General features: G+C 36.8%; 1 protein-coding gene across 1 annotated transcript in view; it reads right to left on the minus strand.

Moving 5' to 3' along the window:
- The window catches only part of LOC120860691 (angiopoietin-1), a 296807-nt gene that overhangs the window by 31693 nt on the left and 243790 nt on the right, over positions 1 to 21324 (minus strand). The window contains exon 7 of the mRNA XM_040236442.1: positions 12709 to 12875. Coding sequence (XP_040092376.1) covers positions 12709 to 12875 — 167 coding nt within the window. The remainder of the gene's footprint in view (positions 1 to 12708; positions 12876 to 21324) is intronic.

A 21324-nucleotide genomic window follows, 5' to 3' on the forward strand; every position in this document is an offset into this window, starting at 1 on the left:
TTGCTTTTTAACACATCCATTATTTTTAAGGCACAGTTAATTAAAATAATTATTTTACAACAATGTTGTGACACCAATTGTTTAAAATTCTCTCTAGAATTGATCATAAACACATGTGAGGAGAATGAAGTGTTTTTCATTTGCAGTCTAAAAATGAATAAGACTAAAATTATTCTTTCTCCAGGTGTTTAGTTGAGTTTCTGGGGCAAGTAATAAAACAGCACTTTTGACTCTATAGGGCTTCCCTGGTGGCTCAGAGGGTAAAGTGTCTGCCCACAATTCGCAAAACCTCGGTTTGATCCCTGGGTCGGGAAGATCCTCTGAAGAAGGAAATGGCAACCCACTCAAGTATTCCTGCCTGGAGAATCCCATGGATGGAGGAGCCTGGTAGGCTACAGTCCATGGGGTTGCAAAGAGTCAGACACGACTGAGCGACTTCACTTTCTTTTTCTTTCTTTCTTTTGATTCTTTCAATAAAGAATGAGCAGAACAGTTTAAGCACTTGTATGTTAGTATCAAAAGAGACATATCTAAGCATCCTGCAAATATATGGCACGAAGTAAATGCTCAAGTAAAGGGCTTTCCTGCTGGCTCAGACAGTAAAGAATCTGCAGGGGACCTGGGTTGCGAATGTCTGCTGGAGAAGGGAATGGCTGCCCACTACAGTATTCTTGCCTGGAGAATTCCATGGACAGAGGAGCCTGGTGGGCTACAGTCCATGGGGTAGCAAAGAGTCAGACACAACAGAGCCACTGACACTTTTACTTTGGGCATCCCCTGTGGCTCAGTGGTAAAAGAATCTGCCTGCAATAAAGGAGACACAGCACAAGCCGTGAGTTCGATCCCTGGGCTGGGAAGATCCCCTGGAGAAGGGAATGGCTAAGCACTCCACTAACACTCCAGTATTCTTGCCTGGAAAATCCCATGGACAGAGGAGCCTGGGGAGCTCATTCTATAGGGTTGCATAGTTGGACACGACTTGAAAACTAAACACACACAAATGTTCAATTAATATAGAGAAGGCAATGGCAACCCACTCCAGTACTCTTGCCTGGAAAACCCCCTGGTAGACTGAAGTCCATGGGGTCACTAAGAGTCTGACACAACTGAGTGACTTCACTTTCACTTTTCACTTTCATGCATTGGAGAAGAAAATGGCAACCCACTCCAGTGTTCTTGCCTGGAGAATCCCAGGGACAGGGGAGCCTGGTTGGCTGTCGTCTATGGGGTTGCACAGAGTTGGACACGACTGAAGCGACTTAGCAGCAGCAGCAGCAGAGTTAATTGTTATGATTATACTATCAGCACGGAATTTATAGTCGAGCATTTAATGTTCATATACAATTGTTAGTTGCTAAGTTGTGTTCGACTCTTTTGAGATTCCATGGACTGTATACCCCCAGGCTCCTCTGTCCATGGGAATTCCAAAAAAAAAGGATACTGGAGTTAAGTTGCTATTTCCTTCTCCAGGGGATCTTCCCACCAGGGATCAAACCCATGTCTCCTGCACTGGCAGGTGGATTATTTACCACTGAACCATCAGGGAAGCTTCATGGGTAACTACTTATGGTTGAAATGAGTAAAGGTTCTCAAAAATAAATAAATCATCTACAGAGAAAAAGCACTGTATTAGTTACAGGGTAGTCAATATTTTATATTGTCATTTTCATCAGTTAAAAGCTTTTCACTAAAAAATATAACTAAATCTCATACTTTCTGATAAGTTCACAGTTATTTACCTGTGATTTCTAAAAAACAAACAAACAAAAAAACAGTTTACTCACCTAGTGTCAGCTATCAAAATTGTAGGCAGAGTACTTAGTCCTTGTAACCCACAAACTACTTATTTATGACAGCAATAAAGCATCCTTTTCCAGAATTAATCAGCTGAGGGAATAAGATATGCCTTACATTTATTTTACTAACATTTTATTTCATTTGCTTGGCATCATGCAAAATAGAAATTCTTGCATAACTTTTGGAGGTTAAAAAAAATAAACAGAAAAGTCTACAGTTGAATAGATCAAAGAAATGAATTTCATCCAAGTAACAAGCCAAGAAATTAAAAAATAATACTTTATTAAAAACCTTACATGGAAACTGTCATATGTTGCCATTCTTTACCATAAACATCTGGATATTGACTTGGTCTCTGAATTTCTGGCATCTGGATCAATAATGGCCATATAGTAATCAGCTGTGTTTGCTGAATTCACAAAAGATATCTTTGTTGATATGTCTTTCATATACTTATTAGAAAATGCTTCCTTTCCAGACATATGCCATGCATTGTAGAGAGGTCCCTGCCCTCCTAGAAATGGCAGTCCAATAAGAGGGAATCGTCCATTACAATCCGCTGTGATAAGAAGTCTGATAAAGGTATGCAGAGAGCACAGGGAGAGCACATAGAAGGGGCTCATTACCCAACCTAAAAAACAGAGCTCTATAGTCTGAGCTAAGACAATCAAGTCAGGAAAGAGGTTAAGGTCTTGAAGGACAAATGTTAAGTTGTATGTATTTGCCTCACCCACCATGTTTTGCACACTGCTATTGCTCATATTTATTGAACAGGGTAATAAAAACATTGAGTGAAAAAAAAAATTGAATGAATGTGAGAAAAGATCATGAAGACAGGCTGCGCTTGGGGGCTAAGCCCTAAGTCTCTGACATATTACTAGTTGTCTGGCTCTCCTCTTTGCTCTTAGCCTCGTACTCCATCATTATCTTTTTATACTCTATAAAATACAATACCTTACTACTTGCAGTTTGCCTAATGAGACATACTGGGTCTCACTTACAAGCTTTCACATATGCTATTCACTCTTCTTTCTCCAATTTGACTTATTTCTCCAGCTAAATCTAATTTGCCATTTTAATGTCAACTTAGGTCACCTCTTGGAGGCCTCCCCAGTCCCCTAAAACTGGTTAGGTCCCCCCATTAATGCCATATTTCTCTTTATCCTTGAACTCACTATGTTCATGGCACTGTAATTGCCTGTTTGTCTGTCTGCTATCTACCCCTAGCTCCAAGGCACATGAGTATAGACATGTGTGAAAACACACATACATTACTGTACTGAAATATCTCTGGAAATATTACCCTAGGACAGCACATAATAGAAAATAACAAATATTTTCTTCATTGAACATAGAACCTTCATCATTTCAGTGGTGGCCAATATTTAGGAGGACCCCCGGCGGTGGGATCATAGGACATTTCTACAGATTACTTCCTGGAGGCAGCATTAGCTGGTTCTAACAATCTTTGCCAATCTACACATTTCCAGGACAGTAGTTCTCTCAGCCCCAGCGTTACTCACTCTGGAGCAGGAATCCTGGGAATTCTTAGACCTAGCAGCATCAAGGTGTTTCTCATCTTGGAAAAATCTAAGACTCTGGAGGCTGACATTAATCTGCATTATAGTCAAGAGATTTCTTGACCCTTATAAGACCTGAAGAAGACACAGAGTGACTTTGTAAGATCATGTCTTTTTCTTCTTGAAATACTTCATCTCAGTTTAAGGATTATAAAATACAAATTTTGTTAAATAAAACAATTCCTTCTCTGTTTTAGAAAGCATAACCACAACAAACATCATAGTCTAAATAAAAGTAATACAACTCCCAAGTTGGAGAAATTATTTGAAAATACAAATAAAACTACTTAAAGCCTTAGGTTTGATATCTAGGTTAAAAATTTAAGAGGCTAGAATCTGCCAAGAGATTGCCTATGTGTTTATTTTCTACCTTGATCCATCCAGAACTGCTGTAAGAAATAAATTTCCCCCTAGTATTTAAACACATATGCTACTGTTCTATCTAGGACCATGCAGCCCAGAGGATCAGAAAAATTAAAAACATTTCACTAAGAATTGAAAAAACTTTTGAAATACCTATAAAAAATGCAGGACTTAAATTTACGTGGGAGACTCAAGAGAATTCTTTTCAATCCGCACTAATTTGTTTTGTCCATAAAATACATACATGGTTTGGGAAGACTTTAATGACTGAAAAAAGGGATTTTGGAATTGGAAAGACTTCATCCTTTTTATCCCTCCTTTTTACTCCTTTTGCTCTTCAGTTTACTTCTGAGTACCTGAAAATTGGGAAAGTAAGGTAACTTGTTCAAGGTCACCCAGAAAAGTAACTAGAGATCCGAGTCTAGAGTTCATGTCTTTTGATTATCAATGCAATTTTACCCAATACATAAAACTGCTTCCCAATAAAAATATTTACCAAAATAAACTTTGTGCCAAAAGATGTTTAATGGCCAAATTATTTTTAAGTTGCTTTTTTGGGTAATTTTGTTTAAACATCTTATTTATCTCTTCCATCTGGATCGATCAAGGTAGAAAATAAACACATAGGAATTTCTTTCAGAGCAAGGCTTTACCATAGCCATAGACAGTTCTACCCTGAAAGCATCATTCATCCCCAACAAATAACAGGGGAATGATAAAATGAGAAGAATATTCCCAAACTATAAATATAAAGTATATTTATAAATATAATGGCAAGATTACAATTATAATCTAAAATGTAAATTAAATAGTTAAACATTATCATTCAGATTTCATGAATACAAACTTTCTATTGGCTTAAAGAAGAGCTATCTTTAAGCCTGTCATTATACTATCTGTAACTGAGAATTAATTGAGTTAATATAAAAAGATCAAAGGAATAAACTTCAGAGAACAAACTAAACCAAGAATGGAAAAAATTAACATGCAAAGTTACTTGACAAAATCATATACAAAATTTATCTCCAGTTGGTAAATCGTTATTTTTCCAGAGTATACTAATATAGTACAGTGTACTACAAATGTCTGAGGCACTAGAAGGGGAAAACCAAAGGGATATTGTAGTAATAAAGTCCCCACGACCACTTCAACCAACACAAATCAGCTTTATGTGACATACCTTGTAAGAATTTTCTTTATAACTACGTATTCTGTTGCCAAGAAATCTCACAAAACTTAAAGTTATTAAACTTAGCCCAACTAGTAATGGGACAAAATCACCATCTGTGTCTTTGAATATGATAAAATGGGAAGTACATAGTATCATTTATCTAGCATTCTTGTCTAAAAAATGTAATTTGAATCTCATCAGAAAGAAATAAGCAGATAAATTAATAAAGAGACATTTCTGAGGAAAACTGACCATGATTTATTTCTGAGGAAAACTGACCATGATTTTTTTTTTTTTAATACTAATGATGAGTGTGTTATAGACTGCTCTCAGTAAAAGATGACTAAAGAGACCTGAGATGCTTTGAGGGAATCTGAACTAAATCCTGCATCCAAAGAAGTAAACAGATAACTACCAATCAGTAAAAGACATTTTGGGGACAGTGATGGTGGAGAGTTGAATTTTAATAGAGGAATATACTAAATTTTTTATTGAATAAATAATAAACATCTTCAGTATGATAAAAATTGAATTAAACAATAAAACATCTTTCATAGTTGTATCGCACTTAATCTTGCCCAATACAAAAATGTTTACAAACTCTTTCTAATTGGATTCATATAACAAAATGGTGAGAACTACAGAAGAGAGGACATTATCCCCATCTAAGAACTGAGGTATAACTCTATTATGTGATTTGCCCAAGTTTAGGCTAGATTATGCTACTGTCAACTTGGTTAATCTGAGAACTATGTTTCTTAGAATCTCCTTTGTACTGTTTCAGATTAGAGTTGGCCCAGAGAGGACTTTGCATGAGACTTGATGGAAATAAAGCATGGTCTAGCTCTCAGATTAGCAGGAAGTATAAAGTATGGTCTGGCTCTCAGATTACCATTAGACATGGTAATGCTCAGGGTCAGAGGTGTCCAGCACCTCTCAGCTTGTCCTCTTTCTACTCTGAATCTGGCTTGCTTCCCCCCATGCTAAGTATGTGTCCAGACTCACCGCTAGATGCTTGACTGCACAGCCCCAGGTGACATCGTTACAGCTTTCTGAGATCTCTTCTGCTGTGGTCCACTTTGGATGTACCTGATTTCTCAAATTTCCCTGCTGGCTCCAGTTTCTCCACCACCAGACTGGGGTTCAAGTATATGTGTTACTGACCCTTCCTCTGATTATTCACCTTCATCTTCCAGAACGTCACTTCCCAAACTCATTTTATATTTGTGTAAGGTGTAATATGTATAAATAAATCCCTATTTCCATAATATTCATCAAGCTTTTGTTTCCCTGACTGAACACTGACTGAGGGAACCAAGTTGGCTTTACGGATAGTGAAGCCAGATTTCACTATTTAAGTTTCCACATCTTCTGATTCCGGGCTTCCCTTGTGGCTCAGCTGGTAAAGAATATGCCTTCAATACAGGAGACCTGGGTTTGATCCCTGGGTTGGGAAGATCCCCTGGAGAAGGGAAAGGCTACCCACTCCAGTATTCTGGCCTGGAGAATTCCATGGACTGTATAGTCCATGGGGTCATAAAGAGTTGGACACAAGTCCAGAGCTCTTTCTGGTAGATCATAGTATATCCCTAAACCCACAATTAAATTTTTCTTTTCAACATTCGATGTGGTGGTGGCTAGGTATTTTTTTTTAACTCCAAATATTTGTTGCTATTTTTCAGTCTCTCAGGTGTGTCTGACTGTTTGTGATCCCATGGACTGCAGCACGCCAGGTTTTCTTGTCCTTCACTTCCTCCCGGAGCTTGCTCAAACTCATGTCCGTTGAGTCGGTGATGCTGCGTAACCATCTTGTCCTCTGTCGTCCTCCCCTTCTCCTCCTAGCCTTCAATCTTTTCCAGTATCAGGGTGTTTTCCAATGAGTCGGCTCTTTGCATCAGGTGGCCAAAGTATTGGAGCTTCAGCCTCAGCATGTGTTCCTCCACTGACTATTCATACCAGCAAAAATCAGCAAAGTTTTATTTTTTAAAGGTTTTCTTTTTTTTTCTTTATTTTATTTTATTATTATTATTTTTTTTACTTTACAATACTGTATTGGTTTTGCCATACATTGACATGAATCAGCCACGGGTGTACATTGAGTCCCAATCCTGAACCCCCCCTCCCACCTCCCTCCCCATATCATCTCTCTGGGTCATCCCAGTGCACCAGCCCCAAGCATCCTGTATCCTGTATCGAACCTAGACTGGCAATTCATTTCTTACATGATAGTATACATGTTTCAATGCCATTCTCCCAAATCATCCCACCCCTCTCCCTCTCTCACAGAATCCAAAAGTCTGTTCTATACATCTGTGTCTCCTTTGCTGTCTCGCATACAGGGTTTTCATTACCATCTTTCTAAATTCCATATATATGTGTTAGTATACTGTGTTGGTATTTTTCATTCTGGCTTACTTCACTCTGTATAATCGGCTCCAGTTTCATCCCCCTCATTAGAACTGACAAAGTTTTAATAAGAATAAAAAGGTTACTGTAAGCCCTAAGCTGATAAAAAATCTTACTGAAGTATTTTTTTAGTGAGATCAAAATGTAATCATTTATCAAAGAATTAAAGGGGAGAAAAGTAAAAAATAAATGTATACATAAAGGTGATTTTTATTCTAGTTAGTAAATTCTGAGCTGCAAGGAGCTTTATAAATAAATTATAGAATGGAAAATTGAGCAATGAAACAATGTGTCCACAACATTCAGATTATTGAAGACAGAAATGGGGTTAGAAGAAACATATTTTATCTCTTAGAATATTATTTGAGTGTATTTAATTCCAGAAATTAACTGATGCATTTCCCTTTATTAAGGCTTGGCTCTATGGTGGGTGGTTATAAGATCAAAGCTCAAATTGTGACTTTTATTAGTACCTGTGACCTTGTGTGAAGTATTGTACTTCAATTTTCTTATATAAAACAAGGTATCTGGTGCATAGTGTATATTCAGCATATAACAAATATTAATTGTTAGTAATAATTTAGCCGGCTTAGGTATCTTCAATATTGAAAAAAAATGGTTTCTATGGGCTAGAAACTTAGAAATTAGCGGGAAAGATCATAGACATTGTTATGTGGTTATCTTACCATGGGTATGATCTTTCCCACTAATTTCTAAGTTTCTAGCCTATAGAAACCATTTTTTTAAAATGTGGATTATTTGTTATTTAGTCGCTAATTTGTGTCCAACTCTTTTGTGATGCCATGAGCCGAAGCCCTCCAGGCTCCTCTGTTCATGGAATTTTCCAGGCAAGAATACTAGAGTGGGTAGCCATTTCCTTCTCCAGGGATCTTCCAAACCCAAGGATCGAACCCACGTCTCCTGCATTGGCAGGCTGGCAGTCAGATCTGTGGATATTTACAGGTTGTTATGAATCTTTGTCTGGGACCACAAAGCATCCAAACTGACCTGAGAATGAGTGTGACGTCGCACTTCTCTGGGAAATCAGTGTAGGGAGATTTATAGGAATGATTTTAGGACTGATTCCTGTGGCGGACTGAAGGAAGCAGTACTAAGCAGAAGGAGAAGTTGGGCTCACACGCAGTCACAGTGACCATATCAGCTAATTTCAAGTGAAAGCCCTGGATAGTCTCTCAGAACTGTCCTGAATTAGGGCAAGTAGTCTCGAATATATTCCTGTACTGACTCACTGGATGCAATCTGTCTGTAGGAAGGAGCAGTGACCTTGAATGATATGATTTTCTTCAGCCACACACAGGCATACTCAGGGGACCATGGCTACAAGCTGTTAGGGTGCAACCTTCCCAGCAGGTGGGAGGAGGAGTGCTTCCGAGGGGAGCCACAGGTGAGCACATCACAGATTACACTATAGCAGGTGTCATAGAAGACTTTCTGGAATAAAGGAAAGTCTTAAAGGTTTAGAGTGAGTGAAGTCGCTCAGTTGTGTCTGACTCTCTGAGACCCCATGGACTATAGCCCACCAGGGTCTTCCATCCATGGAATTTTCTAGGCAAGAGTACTGGAGTGGGTTGCCATTTCCTTCTCCAGGGGATCTTCCCGACCTAGGGATTGAACCCCGGTCTTCCACATCACAGGCAGACACTTTAGAGATGCATCCAAAGTTGGATTCATGTGTATAGGGTGAGGATATAGAATTACTTTTAATCAGTATGTGTCTAGAGCATGAGGAAGATCTATTTAAAATTCTTTTTTGGTTTATACAGTGTGGCCACAACTATTATAAGAATTTTCAAAATTAAATTTCTATTAAGATAAAATATTTTTAAAAACAAAACTTAAGAAGAGGCATGGATGGTTAAGAGAAATTTCAAGTAGTTTCTGGACCATATTCACAATGAGGGGTTATCTGATTGTTCAGGGCAGCATGGTAGTAATAGCTGAATAAGTAGCTAGGATCAAGTCATGATGAGTTTTAGGTGGCAGACTTTACCTGTAGATATCTGAACACTGTTGAAATATGTGAAGGATGGCAGAGACCAAGTCAGATTATCTTTCAGAAAAAATCTTAATAATAGCTTGGAAAATATATTTGAGAGAATCAAGACTGTAGGCAGGAAGGCTTTATAATAGTCTGGGTGTTGGATGACAAGATCTGCATACTACTACCTCTCCAGAGGAAGTATTTAATAATTTCATGTTGATTGTGTGTTATTTCACATGATCTATCTATCACAACACTCTCACATTATTGTTTTTTCTTATTTATATTCTCCTGGGTTCTATAGCTTTTATTTTCTATCTGAGATTGAATTTTCCTTAGAGGATAAAAGAAAAATACATGTATTACATGTACATTTGTAAGCTCATCAATCTATTCACAACATTTATTTTTAATCTAGAGTAAACATCTAGAGTATGAGAAAGATATTAAACCTTTTTTTTTTTTTTTGGTTTATATAGTATGACCACAACTATTATAAGAATTTTCCAAATACAATTACTATTAAGATAAAATACTTTAAAAAAGAAAGCTCAAAAATTTCTGATTTTAATTTCAAAGAGGAAAAAATATAGAAAATGTAAAAATAGAAAACAAAAACCTGTCATGAATGTCATAGTTTTGATATTAGTTGGAATTTAGTTTAATTTGAGCAGGTCAATTTTCCAAAGCCTCATCCAAGTTTATTCATTTTTATATGTATCTAATAGTACCTGGCTCAAAAGTCATTGTAAGGATTAAATGATTATAGTACAAAAAAAAATTTAATAAATTATAAAATACTTATATATAAGTGCATTAATTCCTTTAAGAATTTATCACAGCGAGGCATCCTCTCTTCTCTTCAGAGAGAAGAGAACCTAGCACAGAAGATGCACCGTAAGCAAAGCTGGACATCTGCAGTCCCGACTTGAGGCCACCCATGGTGTTACTGGACTTGGAGAATCAGTGTGGGGCATGAGTGAGGAGACAGGTGGGGAGGTTCTCTTTTCAAGCTTCTGTTTGATTTTCTTTAAAAGACTGAATAATAACGCCAGTTTATAGTATGCTTATTTCAACTAAGCTTTCACCAGAGAGGCATTATGTTTTAATGAGCTTTAATTTCTCAACTGATGCCAATGTGAATCTTAATATTTAACTACATAAGAAGGTGATGATTACAGATCTGTTTTCTGCTCGGTCTTGGCAGGAAAGAGGGCCAGAGCCACCAGCTTTATTACGGTAGCATTACAGAGTGCAAATTACACAGAACCAGCAGGACTCAAACATCCCATGCTTAAGTCTTTCTCCTTCCTTGGGCAAAAATACTGTAGATTTCTGAACCTCAGCTTTGTTTTCTTTAGAACCAAAGGTTTAGAATTAAATGATTAAGTTCCTTCTGGACTTGTAATTCTGGTTCTCAACGTTCACAATTCTCTCAAGGGACAAAAATGGAGATCTCAGAGTGCACACCTCACTTTAGCTTTCTGATCACAGATCTGCATCATTTGGGTCAAAATTACAAAGATGCTCAAGGACCGGGAAATGCTCAGTGAGGGCAGTGGGCCTGGAAGAGGAGACAAGCGTGCCTTCCTCAAGCAGATGCCAGAATGACAATCATACTATGCATCCTGAAGCCTACTTCAGAGGCCTCCAACACCCCTAAACCTGTACCCTTAATACCACCCCATCCTCATAAGCATGTTCACACATACACACACACACACACACTGAGAGACGTTTTGGAAAAGAACCAAAACAAATTCTTCAGGAGCCTAGAAAAAGACTAGACTAATTATTTGCTAGTCCTATTGTCAGTCTGTCTGACATTAGCCAAGTTTCATATAGTTTCAAGTTTCAACTCAAAACATTTACACAAGAGTATCCCTGATGTTTTACAGTGGTTTTTCTTGTTATAAAACTCTCAAAATATTGACCTCCTTGGAAACATTTCTTCTCACACTCCATTGGATTTTATAAATGTCTTTTCTTTTGTTTCTTGAGTTGCCATATGCACACCCTCAGTCCCCACCATGAGACTATCAACTCCTTGGATCAATTTCACATCTTCTGTTGTAGTGATATCATCACTGTTTGTTAAGAAAATGATTATTATATCTCCAAGGATTCAATCCCATATATAATCCATTAAAATAAAATGAGGTGCATTCATAAAAGAGTTATAGATTTAAACTCCTGAAGGAAGGCATGTCATGTCTCAGAAATATAAGCAAGCAGCAGAAACAGTTGAACTATGAGGAGATGGCCACACAGGGTGGAATACAAGCATCAGGTCTTGGTAGCTGTCACTGCATTTTGCTTGAAGCAGGGTGCCAGCCCTTTCATGCCTACACTTGTGTTTCCAAGACCAGGGTAGAGTAGCCATAATATCAAGAGTTTAAAATCACTGCAACTCTAATTAACTGTTTATCTAATTTACAGAACTGAGTCACACGTAATCATTAAGGACCTGCTATGTGCCAAGTATTGCCTTTATGGGTAGTGCTATAACAGCGACTGAAATATACTTCCTGTTCTCAAGGAAGGCCAACCAGTTATTTAGTGACCTAATTTGTAACAAAGATAAACTCTGAGGTCTGGGAGACTAGTGATCTCATCACTGACTGCAAATTTGCCAGTGCCTAGTAGAGTTTCTAGAAGATAGAAGCAATGTAGTGTTTGTGAAATAAATTTACTGCCCTGTGTTACTTGCTTAGTGATTTCTTTTCTAGTGTACAAGCTGTTCATTTAAAAAAATAATCTGAGATATTAACAATTAAGGATATAGTCTGTCTATCTTTATATCTGCAATGATATAAAAAACAACATGTTGTGTATATTGATATTATTACTTGGAGTTACTTCTGTCTTTCACATTTTGACCAAAAAATTCTAAATTATGCCTCACCTTATTTTTCATGTTAATCACTCAAACATAAAATTTTACCCCTCTTTGTCACCTTCAAGATAATGTAAAAAATAATCTAAGAAAGGTAAATGAGGAAAGTGCAAGTAAAACATTCTGGTAGAAAACAGTATTTATTTCAAGCCCCTGAGTTTGAGTCAATTCTCTGTCATCAGTTTTATATGTATGAATTTACTGCACCTTCATAACAATGATAGCAATCGTGAAAATAAGACCAATAATATCACACCTGAATTAATTCCCTATCTCTAGAATTTGAGCCAACATCAAAATAATCAGTCTGTGAAAACTGAAATTTACAGGTTTGAACAAGACTTTACAGGGCTTTGGGTCTCTCTCCGTCATAGGCCAAAGCAGATTGATTTTCATTTTGAGGGATCATTTCTTTATTTTCCACACTTTTCTATTAAAGCTCCTAAGTGACGAGGCATGAGGCAGTTGGACACCACACCCAAGAAGGATTTACCTGTAATTCTGCTTTTCATTCCCTATGTGGAATCTGTCGTATTGTGAATAGGCTCGGTTTCCTTCCCAGTCCAATAACTCAATTCTTAGAGTGTACTGCCTCTGACTGGTTATGGCAAAAATAAACTCGTTCCCCAACCAATATTCACCAGAGGGATTTCCAAAACCCTGCCAAAGAAGACAGAGGTGCAGTGGTTAATTCATGGAGACCTTTTCAAGTTTAATATTATGTTCTAAACAATAACAAAATATTCTTTAAAAGATGGTTCTTTCATATTTTTATATACTTTCTTCAGTTACACACTCAGTATTTTTCTGCTATGTTCCTCTCCAAGGCTCATTACAATAATTCTTAACACAGTAAAAATACGATATTCAAATCTGTGTAGATGAGAATGTTTCGAATTAAATGAATCTGGTTAATAGGTTTAACCAGTAAATGCTTCTCAATCACAACTTGCTTTTGAAAATGGTTCTTACATACTAGTTAATGGAATATTTTCAACATAGTTTAAACATTTTCCAATGAGTAGCATCAGAAGTTATTTAACAATACTATTATTGTTTTATGACATTATTATTCACAGTCAAATTATGTTAGATAGTAACAAACAGATTACTAGACCCTTAACTTCTATAGCTTTTAACATTTTCAAGTAATAATAAGCATATCTGTAAATCCAAGACTTCAGTCACTTAAATATGTCACACCCATAGATCAGGATTTGGAGGTACAAGGCTGACACTTATGAGCTAGTGAGGGAATCTAGCTGGAGGCTCCAGCCCTGAATCTCAACAAATTTCCTCTGTTCTCTTAAGGCAATCCCAGTCATTGCTACTAAGCGTTCAAAACAGTTTTGTTTGTGGGATAAAAGAAGTAGTACATAAAAGAAAGCTAACTTTTAATGCTGGTTATGTTAGCGATAGGAAAATTAAAAACCCTAGGAGATTACTTGGAGAAGGCAATGGCAACCCACTCCAATACTCTTGCCTGGAAAATCCCATGGATGGAGAAGCCTGGAAGGCTGCAGTACATGGGGTCGCTGAGGGTTGGACGCGACTGAGCGACTTCACTTTCATTTTTCACTTCAATGCATTGGAGAAGGAAATGGCAACCCACTCCAGTGTTCTTGCCTGGAGGATCCCAGGGATGGGGGAGCCTGGTGGGCTGCCGTCTATGGGGCTGCACAGAGTCAGACACGACTGAAGTGACTTAGCAGCAGCAGCAGCAGCAGGAGATTCCTGGTGCTCTAGATTTTGGGTATTCACAACTGCCTCAGAAAGTATCCCTTGGTAAAACTTGAAGTTCAGTATAATTCCTGATCTACATGTTTTACTGACCAGACTATGAACTCCTTGAGGACAGAAGTTGTGTTGTATTTGTGAATCCTCAAAGACTAGTAGAATGCTGGTATACACTGGGCACTCCATATGCTTTACTGAAGTTCAAAGAAAATGGAAGAAAGGCAGGAAGGAAGAAAACAAAAGACTATAGTATTCTGCAGTTGAATTCAGAAAAATAACCTTTAAACTTAATTCTTGTAGGTAGGTTGGTTGAATCTCAAAGGTGTTTCTTAAAGTGCCCAACTGAATCATAATCACTGGAGCACTAGTTGAAAATAAATATTCCTGGCAGGCTCCAACCTGAATCAAAGTGTCTGAGACCAGTCCATAAATCTGAATCTGATCCATCTGAATCCATTTATCTTGTGCACTTTGATACTTGGAAAACTTGGAGGTGTCTAATAATCACATGATATACTTTGATGTTGCAGAAAGAAACATTCTGGTTCACCTGCTGCTAAGTCGCTTCAGTCGTGTCCGACTCTGTGAGACCCCATGGACGGCAGCCCACCAGGCTCCTCCATCCCTGGGACTCTCCAGGCATGAACACTGGAGTGGGTTGCCATTTCCTTCTCTGGTTCACCTAGGTATTCACTAATAAAGGGTCTTATTCTATCTGTATGAATAAGAATGAGGAAAGTACTGAAAATCAGAGCAATTCTTTTTTAAAAAAATTAATTTATTTTAATTAGAGGCTAATTACTTTACAATATTGTGGTGGTTTTTGCCATACATCGATATGAATCAGCCAAGGGTGTCCCTGTGTCCCACCATCCCGAACCCTCCTCCCACCACGCTCCCCACACCATCCCTCTGAGTTGTCCCAACATCAACTTTGGGTGCCCTGTTTCATGCAGCAATTCTTATTTCCTCAATACAGAGGATAGAATTTGAAAAATATTTATTTCTTTTAAAATTTAATGTATATCAACTTTACAGAATTACAACTATAGTAGAAATATTCTTTAATGATTTCTCCTTTAACCAACTTACAAGGAGCAGTATTTTTCATTTTTTCTTTAAAGTATATTAATACCCAGAGTACACTAAACGTATTAAATACAGTTGTGCACCCCCATCTGCCAACTGAGTTACTTACCAAAGACCAACTGTGTTTGGTCTCAAACTCATTTATGCCAGTTCTCTTTTGGCAATGATAAGATTTATAACGTGATATAAATAAGTTAAATATTAGTCAGGAAAGAGGAATTTTGTTTTGTTTTTGGTAAAAACTAATTTAGATGTTTATATTTGCTCTATGAAAGCAAATCACTAAAAATTCTTTTGAACTATAAGTTGTTGCAACAATCCTAAAAGACTGAAGAAAATAATAAAACTTTAGAGGACTTTTAACATACATTGCTTTTTATATGGCTTACTTGCTCTAGTTTGAAAAAAAAAAAACAAAAACAAAAACAGAAGCCAAATATTTGATGCATTTGATTATGGGAAAGTTTTATGAAAGAATCTCTAATTCAGAATTATAAGCGTTGAGCTTCCATTTTAAAAATGTGGGCAAATGAATGTATTTTCAATGAAATGTATTAGCATATATATATATATATACACACACACACACACAATTTTAACTTAGTTGCATATATGTATCTCAATTTAAATTAGTTTTTGATTAACTAAACACCTTTTGTCCAAACTGCAGTGGGTACATGCATCCCCTAAGATCATCTCCCTGTAGCCCAGAGTACAGATGTAGGATCTATTGAAGTCCATACTCTAGGGTCTCCTTTCTTCTGTGTTCTTAAGATGCTCAAGTCACAGGTTGCAAGAGCTCCACAGTGGCAGGAAATCTTAATTTAAAATGTGCTAAGAATTTTACACATTCTTAGGGAAACTGGTGCTATATACCATGGAGAAGAGTGAAATTTACCTTCTTCAATGAGTAAGCAAAGCAGAAAGTTACAGGGGACTGAAAATTAGCACATTCTCAGTTGCAGAAGCCACTGGGAAGGAAAAGAAGACCGCTGGAATTCTCCTTGCATTTCTTTTCAGCTCAGACATGAAAAAACTCTATAGCCATTTGAGGATTCCCTCTTTTGTGTGGTCAGTTAGAAGAGATTCAGTAATTATACTAAATGTGAATAAGGAAGGCGGGGATGATGAAGTGTGAAGTTTTAGGTCAAATAATTCCATGCTGTTGAAATAGCTGCAAGGATATAAAAGCTCTCCAGCCTTCCTGGGGAAAAGCACAGTGATCTCCAGCAAGCCTCCGAAAAGGAAGAACATTTGTGTAATTCCTCCATGTGTCTTCGTTCCCAGCTTGGCATGCAAGCTTGTACCCCCTCTAGGTGGAGGCTAATAACCATTCCTAAACAGTTTGCTTTCTGTGACTGAAGACAGAGGAAGAAACAACTGAGGAGAAAGGAATGAAATTTGTTTTGATAAAACAAAATTTTATTTCATGCACCTTTCCGGAAAACTTTCTAAATATATGCTCTATTGGCTGCAAGGAATCAATGTGTAGAGAGATTCTAACACAATCAATCTCTCAGTTAGAGACAGAGTGTAGGAGGAAACCTAATAGCTAAGTGCGATGATGCAGAAAAAAAAGATGAAAAAATTCAAGAAAGAAGGGAAAATGGGTTCCTCCTAATTTAGTAAACTGTCTATTGAATAGTTTATTAGGCAACCATGGATCTGACACCTAGTCACAAAGACAGCTTTGATTAAACAACTTCTACTCCCTACCTCTGGCTCCAGTTGGAAGTCTTGCTCAGCCACATACTTGCTCTTATTTTTGAGTCTTAGTTTCCTCATATGCAAAATAAGGATTTAAAATATTTCCACATACAATGTTGTGAGAAAGAAGTGAGATAATATATTCAAAGCATTTATCTCAGTGTTGATGCATGACGAGTACTTTACAAAAATCTAGTTTCTATTATAATTAGAGGATATATCACAATATATAGTAATTTTCTGATTATCTGCCTCTGTTCCAAGAGACTATAAGCTATTTGGCATTAAGTAGGTTCTTTTCCACTCTATATGAGAAATCCTAGGTCTTGTCTTAGCCTGAAGTTTAATAAGGAGATACTGAATCAATGCTTTAAATGGTTTTCAGATGCTAGGAACTAATGTATTCTTATAAGTTGAGTATTGGTTTATACAAATGAGTACTGTCATTTTAATCCAAGAAGTTAATTATTAAATACGAAGTTTGAACCAGCTGGTTGCAATAGGGGCTAAGCTATGGCACAAACAATAGCTTGTGTCTACCGATTATCTTCTTACTCTTGTTTCTGCTTTCCTACTGCTAAAGAGAAGTTGTCTTCTTTATCTCTACCTTGGTTCTATTTTTTAAATTCCTTTCTCACTACATCTCATAAGGTTTAGGATCTACAAAAGAAATTTTTGAGATCTTAAACCCATGCTAATAACTTGATAGTTCTGACATTTGCTTTTAACTGGCAGTGCATATCAGAAACAGCTGTGGAGATTTTTCAAAATATAGATGACTTGGTTGGTTCCCATATGGAGGTTCTGACTTGGTACGTCTGGGGCGGTCTTAGAGATCTGTACATTTAAAAGTTCCTCAGGTGAGTATGCTGTGTACTAAAGGTGGAGAACCATAGGACTATAATGTAGAATACCTATTCTGAATGCAAATGAAAAATAATAAATTAACCAGATCAAATTATCTAAGAGGTACATAGGGAAAAAAAAACAGGCATAAAACTAAACCTCATCTTTATATTGAAGATATTAGCAGTTAAGTGTTGACTGTATATTATGGGAGTGTCTTTGAAAAAAATTCATATTTTTTCTGGAAATACAGAGATGGACAATGCACAAACAAGCAAAAAAAAAAAAAAAAAAGATTTACATATTATTGAATACCTAACAGTTTACCACAGGTTTTATATTTTACTCCAAATAGCTTGCAACAGTCATAAGAATGAAAGTAAAGTCTTATACAAAATTCAGTGTTGACACTGGAAAAAGCAGTAAGTCCTTTGAATAGACAATAAAAACAGAACTTGTTCTTTTTTTATAAATAAAATCCAAGGATGCTATACCATACCCTGCCAATCATAATAACATAATTTTAAAAATCACATATTATGATTCTGATCTCCTAATTCAGATAGATTGTTTATCAATTTTATTTCTCCTTTAGCTCTTTAACAAAAGGCAAAAGACTCTAGAATTTAGCTTAAACTAATGCTGACTTAAAATTGGCCTTATAAACCACATTTTGCTTTAAAAAAATAAGCACACAGAGAATAGATTAATATTCATTAGCTTTTGCCAAAATTTGCAAAAATGTTCAGTTTTGATTTGTATTTTTCCAAGTTGATAAAATCATTGTCTCTGATACTTTGTTTTGCATGATAATATTCATAGGAAGTGTTGGCTTTTTATGGCTGAAACACAATTGAAATCAGACACAGTCTATGTACCCTGTAGGTTTCATCTCTTTTCATAAAATGATCAAAGAAAACAAATAAGAAGTCAGGGTTACTGAGTTGTGGCTTTCCAAAGGTGCTTAATATACAGTTCAATTGTGCATCTCCTCTAACTACTGAGATAGCCCAAGAAAGATCAAAAGATGAATATTTCAGCATTTTAAATTTCTGATACATATTTTTCTCCTTTTAATGTGAATACGATAAAATTAAGTTGAAAGTGTGCTCTTAATTTCTTTCCAGAAACAAAGAACTCCCAAAAGGTATGGTGCTCAGAATGAGATATTTGTGTAAATAGGAAGCTCTGTTTATGGAGCTAAATGTTTTCAATACAAAGACAGGTTGTCTCCAGGGCATTAGTCACTACCTTCTATAAAGTTAGGCCACTGGGGTACTGTTTGGAATGCCTAGCTTGATTGGGCTGTATATGCAAAAGTACTGCTGATAAGTGTTATTACTGTAGCCCACTAAATGGTATTCTCATGGCTTGAAGGAGTTAACGTTGTTCCCTAAGTGCCTCATTAAAAAAGCCCACTCCAGACTTCCCCCTTGGCAAACATCTTTACAAATCCATAAACCAGATTTTGCTGAATCTCCTCATAAGGAAGTTTTAAGTGAAAACAAAGCTTAGGTAAAGGATTTTGTAGTCTTAAAGCCAACATTAAGAATCAATTAAACTGCAAGTCTTCCATGGTGAGAGAGGTTTAAAAATAATAATTATATATTTGTAATTTCATGTGTTGATAATTTTAACATATTGTTCTGGAGACCTTATGAAGCAAGAGTCAGCCCACAGATATCAACCAGTATAAAGGGAAGGAGAGAGGAAAGGCAGAAAGGAAGGAGGGATGAAACTTTAGTCCTACAGTCGGTGCTTGAGAAAGAAGTGAAGCATCTTATTGTATACAATAGAAGAGTGAAGATTAAGGAGTAACTGGTACACGTCAAGTTCTCTTTCCCAAAGGATGTAGCAGCCAGTTCTGATTCAGGGAGCAGAAGTGGGTGTGACTGGTAAGAGCTGGCATAAGGAGTCTATGCTCATTCTTTGTAGAGTCATGTTGCTTTGTCTGCAGGTGAAAGAAAGCTCTGGAGGAAACAACTGAAACACTTTATACCCTGTGTTTTGGTGACAGTTAACCAAATTATAACATATGATAAATTTTTTAAAATTTTTATTTAATTAAATTAATTAATTTATTTATTCTAATTGGAGGCTAATTACTTTACAATATTGTAATGGTTTTTTCCATACATTGACATAAATCAGCCATGGGTGTACACGTGTTCCCCATCCTGAGCCCCCCTCCCACCTCCCTCCCCATCCCATCCCTCTGGGTCATCCCAGTGCACCAGCCCTGAGCACCTTGTCTCATGCATCGACCTGGACTGGTGCTCTGTTTCACATATGATAATATACATGTTTCAATGCTCTTCTCTCAAATCATCCCACCTGCGCTGTCTCCCACAGAGTCCAAAAGACTGTTCATGTGAAGGGTTGACTCATTGGAAAAGACTTTGATGCTGGGAGGGATTGGGGGCAGGAGAAGAAGGGGATGACAGAGGATGAGATGGCTGGATAGACTGACTCGATGAACGCGAGTCTGAGTGAACTCCGGGAGTTGGTGATGGACAGGGAGGCCTGGCGTGCTGCAATTCATGGGGTCGCAAAGAGTCGGACATGACTGAGCGACTGAAGTGAACTGAACTGATACATCTGTGTCTCTTTTGCTGTCTCTCATATAGGGTTATCGTTACCATCTTTCTAAATTCCATGTATATGCGTTAGTATACTGTATTGGTGTTTTTCTTTCTGGCTTACTTCACTCTGTATAATAGGCTCCAGTTTCATCCACCTCATTAGAACTGATTCAAATGTATTCTTTTTAATGGCTGAGTAATATTCCATTGTGTATATGTACCACGGCTTTTTTTTAAAATTAAAACAAAACAATAAAATGTCATCAGACTCATTTTTGCCAAAATGTTTCAAAATTTTAGAGTTTATCTCATTTCTGATTGTGTAGAATTGACACTAAGCTGATAAATTGTTCTAGTTTGAATAAAAGATAGTCTTTCTATCTCCCTTGAAAAAGGGAGAGGAGAAAACTTCACAAAAGCTGTGATTAAAGAATAATTCAGCCCCATTCCAACAATGAAAAAACTTGCTTAAATATATACATTTGACAAATGCTTATAAGACATGAATCAGTGACATCCTTCATATGTCAATCTTTCTTACTTAATATACCTAGTTTGCCAAGGCAGCAGATGATTACAGTTAGTATGTCACCATTTTGGAAAGTCACTGTGATGACAACTTTATATTAAATTTTCTTTTATCATTAGTATTAAAAATAATGTATTTCAGACTTGCCAGATTCTATAGCTATAGTCTAATTCTCAGATAACTTCTTCAAAACTTATTTTAGTAGTGAAAATAATCATGACTTAAGATGATTTGCCAAATAATATTTTTGCCAGAGTTAAGAAAACATTTGCAGTTTTTGATGTTTTAATCTTGGATAATAATAATACCTAAAGTTTACTGACAATTCAATGTGCCAAGTGCTTTACTTACAGCTAATTCTCACAATATCCCTGGCAAGGCAAGTGAGGTACTATTAGCAATGTCCCCTCCTAACAAGTGAGAAAGTTAAGGTATGGGTTAAATGATTTGCTAAAAATCACTCCACTTTTAAGTGGCAGAGTGATGACTAGAACTGTGCATGTGCAGACAGGAGGCCATGTCTCCAGGGTGACTCCAGAACCAAGAACAATCTACAGAACCAAAGAATTGAAATGTTGCCTCTGGAGGACTTTACAAACCAAGAAATCTTTTAATAAAT

Source organism: Oryx dammah, unplaced genomic scaffold (assembly GCF_014754425.2).
Source record: "Oryx dammah isolate SB20612 unplaced genomic scaffold, SCBI_Odam_1.1 HiC_scaffold_11163, whole genome shotgun sequence".
Classification (NCBI taxonomy): domain Eukaryota; kingdom Metazoa; phylum Chordata; class Mammalia; order Artiodactyla; family Bovidae; genus Oryx; species Oryx dammah.